At 34.9% G+C, this 12,700-nt stretch overlaps 2 protein-coding genes across 2 annotated transcripts; both read left to right on the forward strand.

The window, feature by feature from the left end:
• The first annotated feature begins 419 nt into the window (after nucleotides 1–419).
• On the forward strand, nucleotides 420–1,208 carry LOC133325994 (vitellin-degrading protease-like). The gene has a single exon (XM_061534672.1). It carries the CDS (start codon nucleotides 420–422, stop codon nucleotides 1,206–1,208), a length of 789 nt encoding a protein of 262 aa, XP_061390656.1.
• Nucleotides 1,209–3,611: 2,403 nt separating this feature from the next.
• Nucleotides 3,612–4,430, forward strand: LOC133325993 (trypsin-2-like). The gene has a single exon (XM_061534671.1). The coding sequence runs from the start codon at nucleotides 3,612–3,614 to the stop codon at nucleotides 4,428–4,430; it is 819 nt and encodes a 272-aa protein (XP_061390655.1).
• Nucleotides 4,431–12,700: the final 8,270 nt, after the last annotated feature.

Genomic DNA, 12,700 nt, shown 5'->3' on the forward strand with positions numbered 1-12,700 from the left:
TCTTTAAACGGTTGATCAAAGGTTATCAGGCAGACATCAGCGGTGTTTTGAATATTATTGGGGGATGGGTTATTGTATTATATCGATGCCACTTGACGTAATATTAAATATTTAGTTCTTTCATACATTCTTTTCATCAAAGGCACCCTCACAAATATTTCTCCTCTATTTATATTTTAAACAATGCATTTAAATTCTAAAAGAAATTTTTAACATAAAACTTCATGCAGATGTTTCGAGCAAAAATATTTATTTCATTGCGATTGCATAAAAAAATCGATTTCATATTTTTTATTTGCCCAGCTGCTAAAATATATTCTTGCATTTGAAATAAATATAAATATTAGCCAGAAAATATTATAAATTTATAACATTTGGTGTTTGGAAGTCTCAGCAACAAATTCAAGTTACCACCAATTATGCAGAGCATATTGACAAGTTTGGCATTACTGTGCTTAGTGGCGCCCACATTGGTCCTTTCCATACCGAAAGGGCATCGCATTGTCAATGGCAAGATAATACACATTGCTGATGCCCCCTATACAGTACAAATTACCGATGCCTTTGGCCTGTGGATCTGCGGTGGTACTCTAGTTTCCGATCAATTTGTTGTCTCTGCCGCCCATTGCTTCGAGAGCCGTCATCCACGAGAATTGCGGGTCATCGCCGGCGCCAACATCCGTGAACATTATGGCAGTGAAGGTACCGAATATCGCGTCTCTAAACTTTGGAATCATCCTGAATATATTTTCAAGCATGATCCACGCAAGGTTAATGAACATATGGATGTGGCCGTACTGAAATTAGCACAACCGGTGACTTTTGGGGAGACCATGAAGGCGGTAAAAATGTGTAATAAACCTTTGCAAGCTGAAGAGCTGATACGCATTGTTGGTTGGGGTCGTATGTCATTCCGAGGTGAACAATCGAATGAGTTGCGTTCCATTGATGTTCCGGTATTCTCACATGAGGATTGTGTACAAATGCATGAAGATTCGGTGACGAAAATTACCGATAGTATGGTCTGCGCTGGATTGCCTGGTGATAAGGATGCCTGCCAGGGAGATTCTGGTGGCCCCGCTATACGTAAAGGTGAACTTTGTGGCATTGTTTCATGGGGTGTTGGCTGTGCTGATAAGAAACATCCGGGAATTTATACCAGTATCCCTGTGGTTCGTGATTTCATTGATCAATGTATGAGTCAGTAGAAGAAAATAAAAGAAAAATAACTGAAATATTTGAAAATCAAATTTGTTGATAAAAAAAATTTGTTGGTAAAAAATATTCTTCAAGAACTCCACGCCTTGTGGCTGTACTTGAAAAAATATTCTTCCAGAAATCCACGCCTTGTGGTTGTCCTTGAAAAAATATTCTTCAAGAAATCCACGCCTTGTGGTTGTCCTTGAAAAAATATTCTTCAAGAAATCCACGCCTTGTGGTTGTCCTTGAAAAAATATTCTTCAAGAAATCCACGCCTTGTGGTTGTCCTTGAAAAAATATTCTGCAAAAAATCCACGCCTTGTTAGATGGTCCTTGAAAAAATATTTTTTAAAAAATCCACGCCTTGTTGGATGGTCCTTGAAAAAATATTTTTTAAAAAATCCACGCCTTGTTGGATGGTCCTTGAAGAAATATTTTTTAAAAAATCCACGCCTTGTTGGATGGTCCTTGAAAAAATATTTTTTAAAAAATCCACGCCTTGTTGGATGGTCCTTGAAAAAATATTTTTTAAAAAATCCACGCCTTGTTGGATGGTCCTTGAAAAAATATTTTTTAAAAAATCCACGCCTTGTTGGATGGTCCTTGAAAAAATATTTTTTAAAAAATCCACGCCTTGTTGGATGGTCCTTGAAAAAATATTTTTTAAAAAATCCACGCCTTGTTGGATGGTCCTTGAAAAAATATTTTTTAAAAAATCCACGCCTTGTTGGATGGTCCTTGAAAAAATATTTTTTAAAAAATCCACGCCTTGTTGGATGGTCCTTGAAAAAATATTTTTTTAAAAAATCCACGCCTTGTTGGATGGTCCTTGAAAAAATATTTTTTAAAAAATCCACGCCTTGTTGGGTGGTCCTTGAAAAAATATTTTTTAAAAAATCCACGCCTTGTTGGATGGTCCTTGAAAAAATATTTTTTAAAAAATCCACGCCTGATATAGGCCTTGAAAAATTTTTCTTTAAGAAATCCACGCCTGATATAGGCCTTGAAAAATTTTTCTTTAAGAAATCCACGCCTGATATAGGCCTTGAAAAAATATTCTTTAAGAAATCCACGCCTGATATAGGCCTTGAAAAAATATTCTTTAAGAAATCCACGCCTGATATAGGCCTTGAAAAAATATTCTTTAAGAAATCCACGCCTGATATAGGCCTTGAAAAAATATTCTTTAAGAAATCCACGCCTGATATAGGCCTTGAAAAAATATTCTTTAAGAAATCCACGCCTGATATAGGCCTTGAAAAAATATTCTTTAAGAAATCCACGCCTGATATAGGCCTTGAAAAAATATTCTTTAAGAAATCCACGCCTGATATAGGCCTTGAAAAAATATTCTTTAAGAAATCCACGCCTGATATAGGCCTTGAAAAAATATTCTTTAAGAAATCCACGCCTGATATAGGCCTTGAAAAAATATTTTTTAAAAAATCCACGCCTTGTTGGATGGTCCTTGAAAAAATATTCTTTAAGAAATCCACGCCTGATATAGGCCTTGAAAAAATATTCTTTAAGAAATCCACGCCTGATATAGGCCTTGAAAAAATATTCTTTAAGAAATCCACGCCTGATATAGGCCTTGAAAAAATATTCTTTAAGAAATCCACGCCTGATATAGGCCTTGAAAAAATATTCTTTAAGAAATCCACGCCTGATATAGGCCTTGAAAAAATATTCTTTAAGAAATCCACGCCTGATATAGGCCTTGAAAAAATATTCTTTAAGAAATCCACGCCTGATATAGGCCTTGAAAAAATATTCTTTAAGAAATCCACGCCTGATATAGGCCTTGAAAAAATATTCTTTAAGAAATCCACGCCTGATATAGGCCTTGAAAAAATATTCTTTAAGAAATCCACGCCTGATATAGGCCTTGAAAAAATATTCTTTAAGAAATCCACGCCTGATATAGGCCTTGAAAAAATATTCTTTAAGAAATCCACGCCTGATATAGGCCTTGAAAAAATATTCTTTAAGAAATCCACGCCTGATATAGGCCTTGAAAAAATATTCTTTAAGAAATCCACGCCTGATATAGGCCTTGAAAAAATATTCTTTAAGAAATCCACGCCTGATATAGGCCTTGAAAAAATATTCTTTAAGAAATCCACGCCTTGTTGGATGGTCCTTGAAAAAATATTTTTTAAAAAATCCACTGTTTCTATTGTTGTTGTATTGAAGATCAAACAAAAACATATTTATGTGCAGTTATCACATTTAACAATAACTATTGATTTGATCAAATTTATGTTGAAAAATTCAAAAATATTTGAACAGCTGTCACCTGCACTTTGTTCAAAAATAGACCAGCACCTTTCACAAACCAAGCTATAAAAGACTTAATACCAGATGGAACGCACTCTAGATTTTAGTTCGAATTTCACCTCAGCTTGAAAATGTTGAGAGCGTGGCACATTTTAACATTGACCTTGCTTAGCCTTGGCATTCATCAATGTCTAGCCGTACCCATGCGAATTTATAATGGCATCGACACCGATATCACAAATGCCCGTTTTATGGCCCAGGTGAAAACACGTAGAGGTGGCTCCTTTGAATGTGGTGCTGCCATTGTGTCCAAGAAATATGTCATCTCTGCTGCCCACTGCTACGATAACAGTGAACCGGATTACTATAAAGTCATCGTGGGGGAAGATGAATTGGAAAGAGAAAATTCAGGCAACAAAACCTATCCCAGTGCCACACCCAAATCCTTTGGCGTCACAGATATCATTACCCATCCAAAGTATCGTGAAGGTAAATTGGACTACGATGTGGCCCTACTCCGCCTGGATGGTGACATAGAATTTGATCGCCTATATATCGACAAGGTGAAATTGTGTGAGAAACCACCAAAGCCTGGTGAGAAAATGGTTGTCTATGGTTGGGGCAACACACGCGATGTGGAAAATGAAGAAAGTGGTACCAGCTATTCGAATAAATTACAACGTATCGATGCACCAATTATGCCACAACCTCGATGTGAAGAAATCCATGCACGAGAAAATCGTCCCATTACGCATACAATGTTTTGCGGGGTTGTCGAAGAGGGTAAAGATGCCTGCCAAGGGGATTCTGGTGGCCCGGCGATATTGAATGGTGCTCTTTGTGGTATTGTTTCGTGGGGTATCGGTTGCGGCAGTGATGATCATGCTGGGGTGTATACCAGTGTTATGGCAGTCAAGAAATTCATTATGAATACAATAAAGAAGAATTAAAAAAGGAAGAAAGTATTTTAATTTTTTTATTTTAGAAACAAAAAAGGAAACAGATCTATAGAGTGGTTGGAGTGTTGCTTAAAAAAACACAGTTTAGCTTAACACTTTGGACCCGGTACTGGTCCCTGGGTACGGGTAGCGAACTTTCCGTTTGACTGATGTCGGTTCCTGGGGACCAGCATACATTCAACATTGTATAGCTGCCTTCTGGGCGAAAAGGACAGCAAATTCGGCGCCGGGCAAACGTGTTTACGTTTATAATTGACATTAAAACCTAGTAAAATAAAAATTCAAACATGGCATTCTATTGACGAAATCGTTCCAAAAATTACGTAATAAAAATATTCTTGAAAGGGTGTATATACAGATAGTTACATAAAGTCGTCAGGGAGAGTTGGATCATTTTTATGAATGCTCGAACGACAGTGATATTCTCGTTACTGCAGCGAATACATCACACAGCGAATATATGGACTTAACTTTTAGCATTAAGTTTGTTATTGTCCGTCTACTGGGACGAGACTTATGACCAACAATTGGATTTAACGCTCTGAAAGGTGGGTTCACATATCCACGGAGGGTATGGTCGTTGCGAAAACGATTCTTTAAAAAATCCAACGCGAAAAGTCGTTGCGAAAAATATTATTTAAAAAATCACGCCTTATTGTACCCCTCAAAAATAATTCTTTAAAAAAAGTATCACTCTATTCGAAAACCGGTTTTACAAACCAAGTTTTTTGGACCAAAGCCGTTTCAGCCAAATTGAAATTGATTTAGAAATGTCAGTCCTTTTGTCTGTCCTACGCACAATAACACATAAAAACAGTGACCAAATTAAGACCAAAGTTCGCCCATCCTAATATTTTCACCATATATCTGGTTCAAAGATTTCCGAATTCTCGCGAATGCTCAAAACAGCAATAACAATAACAACAAACGTTCGTGTTGGACATGTGTTTTGTTATTCCACACACTTTCTGCTACTCACACATTCATTTTGTGTGTGTGTTTACTTTTTTTTATGACATTTTTGTTTGTGGTTGTTTTTAACAGTGCTCGCGAGCATTCGGGAACATTTGTTTTTCGAGTTTTTTAAAAGAATGTTCTTCAGCAACAAATGCTCGCGAACGAACGAATCGACCACGCTTGCAGCGAAATTTTATCGTTCGTGAATTTTTCGTACAATGCGAACATTCGCGAGAGATTGCAAATGCTTGTTCATTCATTGTAACTTTATCATTCGCGATAAATTGAAAAACATTCGAATTCTCGCCGTGAGTATTCGTGAGAAAGAGTGTATTTAATTTATTCTTCGCAACCTGGGCCGAACATTTATGTTACGGCGAACATGAGTCTTTGATAAATTCCTCCCGATACCCCCTGTCTTACAGTGTTGGCAAATTATAAATCTCGCTTGGAATGAGACTTAAAATGTTATTAAAAATCAGTTTCACACTTTTTTTGTCTTGCATCCAAACCTGCTGCGAACATAATGAAATAAACAATTATATTTTATTTAAATGAACATAAACTTTATTGTCATATTTTTTAAATTAATTTCATTTTACTTTTATATTTACAGGTGGCGACCATGATGTCGTGTCCCCTTCCTATGTCATTATCCATAATTCCAAAGATACACAGTGATTTCTCGCCCGTACATATTGGAGTTAAGGTAAGTGTTAATATGAAATGTGTGAAATATTGTTTAAATTTTTTGAGAAATCCCTATAATATTCCAAAATCGGGATTGGGGGTGAAGCTACAACCCATACAAAATTTTCAATGTATATATCCATTTTCCTAAGAAGTAGGAATTGACGAGAAATTCCACATCATAATTTATTATTTTTAAATACATATATTTCTATATATTTATACACAATCCCTTCGAAAATTTAGAATTAGTATATTACCGCCATCGTCCTTTCTAGAGTCCTCGGCGTGTATATCAAGAACCCAGAATGACAAATACGCAAAGGCCAAGTTTTTATGTTATGGTGAGATCCATTTTTTGCTGGTAACCCTACCGCATAATTCATAAGCAAATTGCTGTATATCGTCGTTTGTAGAGATTTATGTTATTTTTGATTCAAATCCAATAAGGAATATTTTTTAAGACGGGTGCCTGTGCGTCGTATTTCACCTTATTTTCTTTAACCGTAAACTAATTACCATATGTAGTCCGTGAAGACAATAAACCTTTGTACATTAAATAAATTTCGTATAAATTATAGATTCTGAAGAATTGATCGATTGGTCTGAAATATTTACCATAAATACATATCATTATGCCAATGACGTTAGTAACACTAATTAGCGCATCACATATCCATTTCCCTAAAATTTTCCAAAAAGAAAACCGTTTTTTGTATCGATTTCAACTGACCGATTGACAACATTCCGAAGGCATTCTTAAAAAATAAAAAAAACCAAGAGCTTATGTTGTTGAAAACATCTGAATTATCCATTCCGTTTATAAACTCCAATATAAAGTAACCCCTATATAACGGGTACCCCCCAATATTCGGTATTTTGTGTATTTTTGGTGGTGGCTGTAGTATTTTGGGTTTCTGGGTTGTTCGTATTTGGGCTGTTAGTATTTTGGGTTTCTGGGTAGCCGCTATTTAACGGTACCCCCTAGTATTGGGTATTTGGCTGTAATTTGATATTTTGGGTTCTCATTGTATAGCACATCGCAGTACAAAAAATTATTAATATTGTAGCCGTCATATTGTGGTACCCTCAATATTCGGCCTTTTTCTAATTTTGGGCTCGTTTCTTAACCGAATTGGCTGTTATTTCGTATTTTCGGTTCTCATTATATATCAGAACTCCGTACAAAAAATGAATATTAATATTGACCCAAGTCTCAGGATAGCCCTCATAGAACGGTACACCCAATAATCGGTATTGTGGGAATTTTAGAAAATTTTCAATTAAATTGGGTGTAAACATTATCAATATCCATCCCCGATTTAGTATAGCCCTACTATAAGATATTTTGAGAATCACATTTTCACACGTCGTTCAAGTGTGTTCAAGGCGTCCTGCATAACATGCAATTTCTCCTAGGAGCCCCCCATTAATTATAGATATTTTGAATTTCATCCTCATGGTGGAGGGTATAAAAAGTTCGGCCCGGCTGAGCTTAACATCGTTTTTAATTGTTTGCATTGAGATTTTCTGTCTCTACCTACTTAAAACGCAAAATCAGAAATGGTTTGTGTGACGATTTTTTAGGTTTTCGACTGTCAAAAAGGTGTAAACGTCGAAAACGTCATATATCTGTATAAAATGTATTTCAATATTATCACCATATACAGTTATTTTTAAAAATATATATTATTTTTGCACATATCTAATTATTCCTTACTAGAACAGATAAAAATTCTACACTTTTTTGACAAGTAAATTTTGAAAATTGATATGAATTTTAGTAAAGCATGGATTGATTAATGGAAATACCTTTTTTTCAAAAACCTAATGCTTATGGGTGGATTTCCGACGTATCTATTATACGACGAAAATGTATGTAATTTACGTCAATGAATTGATGTAAATTACGTCAATGTTTGTAACGGGCCAGCTTTGCCCAAAATACAGATTAAGATTAAGACAATGTGTATAACGCTAGTATTTATATCAGGAGCTATTCGTGAAGCTGGGCCGATATGATTCATCTTTGAACATAACCTTCTGGAAGTAATATCACAAATCTTTCGGGTTGGTATAACACGATTTGCACGGACATGACTAAAATTCGTAAATACTGGTATATATTAGGTTGGGGAAACAGAAATCTATTATTCATTCGGCAGATGGCTGTACGATATATATTTTGTAAAGTACCGATCAAACAATTTCAGATTTATGCTTCTTAGGTGTCATTTCGCAGTAAAAAAAAAATATTTTGTTTTTTTTTTTTCTTTGGCGCATTCAGTTGTGAGTTATTTTACAGTTTTTTCTTTAACAAAGGCGAAAAAGCAAGCCAAGCGGCTAAAATTGTGAATGATGTTTATGGCTCCGTTGCTGTAACAGTCAATTATGTGCAATTTGGGTTTCGTAGATTCCGTTCAGGATATTTTGATGTTAAAGATGCACCTCGCACTGGTATGCCGGTCGTCAAAAATGTCGAGAAAATCGGAGAAATGATCGAAGTTCTCCGGCATGTTAGCAGTCGTAACATCGCCCAGGAGCTAAAAATCGAGCGTAAAACTGTTTACAATTGACCAGAAACAACCAACAAGAAACAACCGTGTTCTACCAGAACAACGATAGCCTACACACATCTACAGCGACTCGCCAGAAACTTCGGGAGCATTGTTGGGAAGTTTTAATGCATCCGCCACATAGTCCGGTCTTGGCACCAAGCATTTATCATATTTTTCTTGCATTGCAAAAATTCTTTAATGATAAAAAAAATGGGATCTAGGGAGGATTATGAAAATCGACTACTCGAAGTTTTTGCAAATAGAGAGCAGGACTTTTGTGAGAGAGGCATTATTAAGTTACCTTTAAAATGGCAACAAATCATACAACAAAACGGTACATATTTGGCCCAAATCAGACATTCCTAAGCATGCCGGCCACTTATGGTAGTCCCTAAAATAAATCCACGTATATGATGTTCTTAGATTTCGAATAGCCCCATATATAGGGTATATTTTACAACGTGATTCGGAACTTCATTCTTTATTTCCTATAAGGTAATATCAATGCCTATGTAAAATCCTAGGTTTAGGTATGAGAAGTCGAATCCAAATTGAGAATCAATTAGTATTCTTCCTTGATGACTTATTTAATTGACTAGATCAGATTTTAGATTTAAATGTAATAACTTCTAGAAGTAAATGTTCCAAATATTTAAATATTCGGTCAGTCATGAATTATTAATAAAAATAATCTACATCGCAATATAAACAAAAGGGCTCATCCGAATTAGTGGAAGGTTATTTTCGAAATTCTAGTATATTCATACTTACTGATTATTTTAGTCCGAAACTTTTTTTGTTCTACATAAAGTGCCTTAGAAGGCCTTTTCTAAATCGATAATGTTCATTTTTTATCTTCCTATAAGAAAACAATAATGTCATAATCGCGATACAATAACAGCTTAAAGTCAAGGCAAATGCGTCATTGTGTTACACTCAAAGTGCAAAGAAAAGCAAAAACATTTTAACACACAAATTTGTATTGACATAGGAATTGCAAAGTTTTGTTTTCTTTATTTTTATTTGTTATTGTTGTTTTTAAGCTTTTCTTCTTTTCTACATAAACTTTTACCTATGAATATACATAAAAACACAGGCTAACATACACACACGAATACACTCTTCACAATCACTTTCACCAAAAAAGCAGAAAACAAATTTGTATTTGTTTTTATTTTTCGAATGAAGGAGCAAACCGAACGACAGTCCTTTTAGAGTGCCAAAAATTTATGCAAAAAGCTTTTAGTCACAAATTTGTTGCTATTTGTTTGTCTGCCGATGATGTCGTTGTTGTCGTGTTCTGACTATTGTCGTCTGATTCTTCCCAACCCCTACCCTCCACTTGTTCACATTTATCCTCCATGTATGAATAGAGGAAACCAAATGTCTTCGAGTCTCTCCCTCGGTTTGGTTATCTACATACATATATTTACATTTAAATATGCAAATAAAATTGTTAAACATTTATCCTCCATGTATGAATAGAGGAAACCAAATGTCTTCGAGTCTCTCCCTCGGTTTGGTTATCTACATACATATATTTACATTTAAATATGCAAATAAAATTGTTAAACAATTGTGGTAGTGAAGAGGAGATATATTGCCAACAATTCACATCCTTTTGGCGGTCTTTCCCATGCGTGTGAGTGTGTGGGTGCGTTTTCTTTATGTCAAAGTCTCATAAGTGCCCTATATCCTTCATACTGAACCACTTAGAGATGCTTTCACATATCATCCACTTAAATTGTAGGTCTATTTGTGTTGTTTCTGTGTGTGTGTATGTGATTGGACTAGTATTGGAAATTCTCTCATTATCATTGTAACGCCAAAAAGTATGCCATAAATTTCGTCACGTGTATGGAGATGCAGCAATACGCGCTGCTTGTCATTCATTCATTCGTTCGCACACTTAGGCAGTCAGTCAGCAACTACATTGGCATTCGTTGATAGGCGGCACATATGCATGCACATATTTATCCGCCACCCTTCAACATCATGCATATCGCGAATTTTTGCATTTTTTTCTTAGTCATTTATGTTATGGGCGCTTTGGGAGTTCCCCAATATATGTACGGAAGAGGCACAGTGTTGCGAAATTAAAATTTATTTTTTTAAATAATATTTTTTAAGGACCATCCAACAAGTCGTGGATTTTTTAAAGAATATTTTTTCAAGGACCATCCAACAAGGCGTGGATTTTTTAAAGAATATTTTTTCAAGGACCATCCAACAAGGCGTGGATTTTTTTAAAGAATATTTTTTCAAGGACCATCCAACAAGGCGTGGATTTTTTAAAGAATATTTTTTCAAGGACCATCCAACAAGGCGTGGATTTTTTAAAGAATATTTTTTCAAGGACCATCCAACAAGGCGTGGATTTTTTAAAGAATATTTTTTCAAGGACCGTGGATTTTTTAAAGAATATTTTTTCAAGGACCATCCAACAAGGCGTGGATTTTTTAAAGAATATTTTTTCAAGGACCATCCAACAAGGCGTGGATTTTTTAAAGAATATTTTTTCAAGGACCATCCAACAAGGCGTGGATTTTTTAAAGAATATTTTTTCAAGGACGTGGATTTTTTAAAGAATATTTTTTCAAGGACCATCCATCAAGGCGTGGATTTTTTAAAGAATATTTTTTCAAGGACGTGGATTTTTTAAAGAATATTTTTTCAAGGACCATCCATTTTTTCAAGGACCATCCAACAAGGCGTGGATTTTTTAAAGAATATTTTTTCAAGGACCATCCAACAAGGCGTGGATTTTTTAAAGAATATGTTTTCAGGGCCTAATTTAAGGCGTGGATTTTTTTAAAGAATATGTTTTCAGGGCCTAATATAAGGCATGGATTTTTTAAAGAATATGTTTTCAGGGCCTAATATAAGGCGTGGATTTTTTTAAAGAAAATGTTTTCAGGGCCTAATATAAGGCATGGATTTTTTAAAGAATATGTTTTCAGGGCCTAATTTAAGGCGTGGATTTTTTAAAGAATATGTTTTCAGGGCCTAATATAAGGCGTGGATTTTTTAAAGAATATGTTTTCAGGGCCTAATATAAGGCGTGGATTTTTTAAAGAATATGTTTTCAGGGCCTAATATAAGGCGTGGATTTTTTTAAAGAATATGTTTTCAGGGCCTAATATAAGGCGTGGATTTTTTAAAGAATATGTTTTCAGGGCCTAATATAAGGCGTGGATTTTTTAAAGAATATGTTTTCAGGGCCTAATATAAGGCGTGGATTTTTTAAAGAATATGTTTTAAGGGCCTAATATAAGGCGTGGATTTTTTTAAAGAATATGTTTTCAGGGCCTAATATAAGGCGTGGATTTTTTAAAGAATATGTTTTAAGGGCCTAATATAAGGCGTGGATTTTTTTAAAGAATATGTTTTCAGGGCCTAATATAAGGCGTGGATTTTTTAAAGAATATGTTTTCAGGGCCTAATATAAGGCGTGGATTTTTTAAAGAATATGTTTTCAGGGCCTAATATAAGGCGTGGATTTTTTAAAGAATATGTTTTCAGGGCCTAATATAAGGCGTGGATTTTTTAAAGAATATGTTTTCAGGGCCTAATATAAGGCGTGGATTTTTTAAAGAATATGTTTTCAGATCCTAATACAAGGCGTGGATTTTTTAAAGAATATGTTTTCAGGGCCTAATATAAGGCGTGGATTTTTTAAAGAATATGTTTTCAGGGCCTAATATAAGGCGTGGATTTTTTAAAGAATATGTTTTCAGGGCCTAATATAAGGCGTGGATTTTTTAAAGAATATGTTTTCAGGGCCTAATATAAGGCGTGGATTTTTTAAAGAATATGTTTTCAGGGCCTAATATAAGGCGTGGATTTTTTAAAGAATATGTTTTCAGGGCCTAATATAAGGCGTGGATTTTTTAAAGAATATGTTTTCAGGGACCCCCCATTCTCGGGGTCAAAATTTTTGTTGATATAATTCGAATCTACACTGATTAAAGAATGTCTCTAAAAAATTTCAAATGAATTTTTGTTGGTATAATTCAAATCTACACTGGTTAAAGAATGTCTCTAAAAAATTTCAAG

The sequence above is a fragment of the Musca vetustissima genome, unplaced genomic scaffold, assembly GCF_032173495.1.
Source record: "Musca vetustissima isolate MV318-11 ecotype Yass unplaced genomic scaffold, APGP_CSIRO_Mvet_v1 utg30698, whole genome shotgun sequence".
NCBI classification, from domain to species: Eukaryota; Metazoa; Arthropoda; class Insecta; order Diptera; family Muscidae; genus Musca; species Musca vetustissima.

Bases quoted from the DNA above. Each gene is read 5' to 3' on its own strand.
- LOC133325994 (XM_061534672.1), top strand. From the start codon at position 420: ATGCAGAGCATATTGACAAGTTTGGCATTACTGTGCTTAGTGGCGCCC.
- LOC133325993 (XM_061534671.1), top strand. From the start codon at position 3,612: ATGTTGAGAGCGTGGCACATTTTAACATTGACCTTGCTTAGCCTTGGC.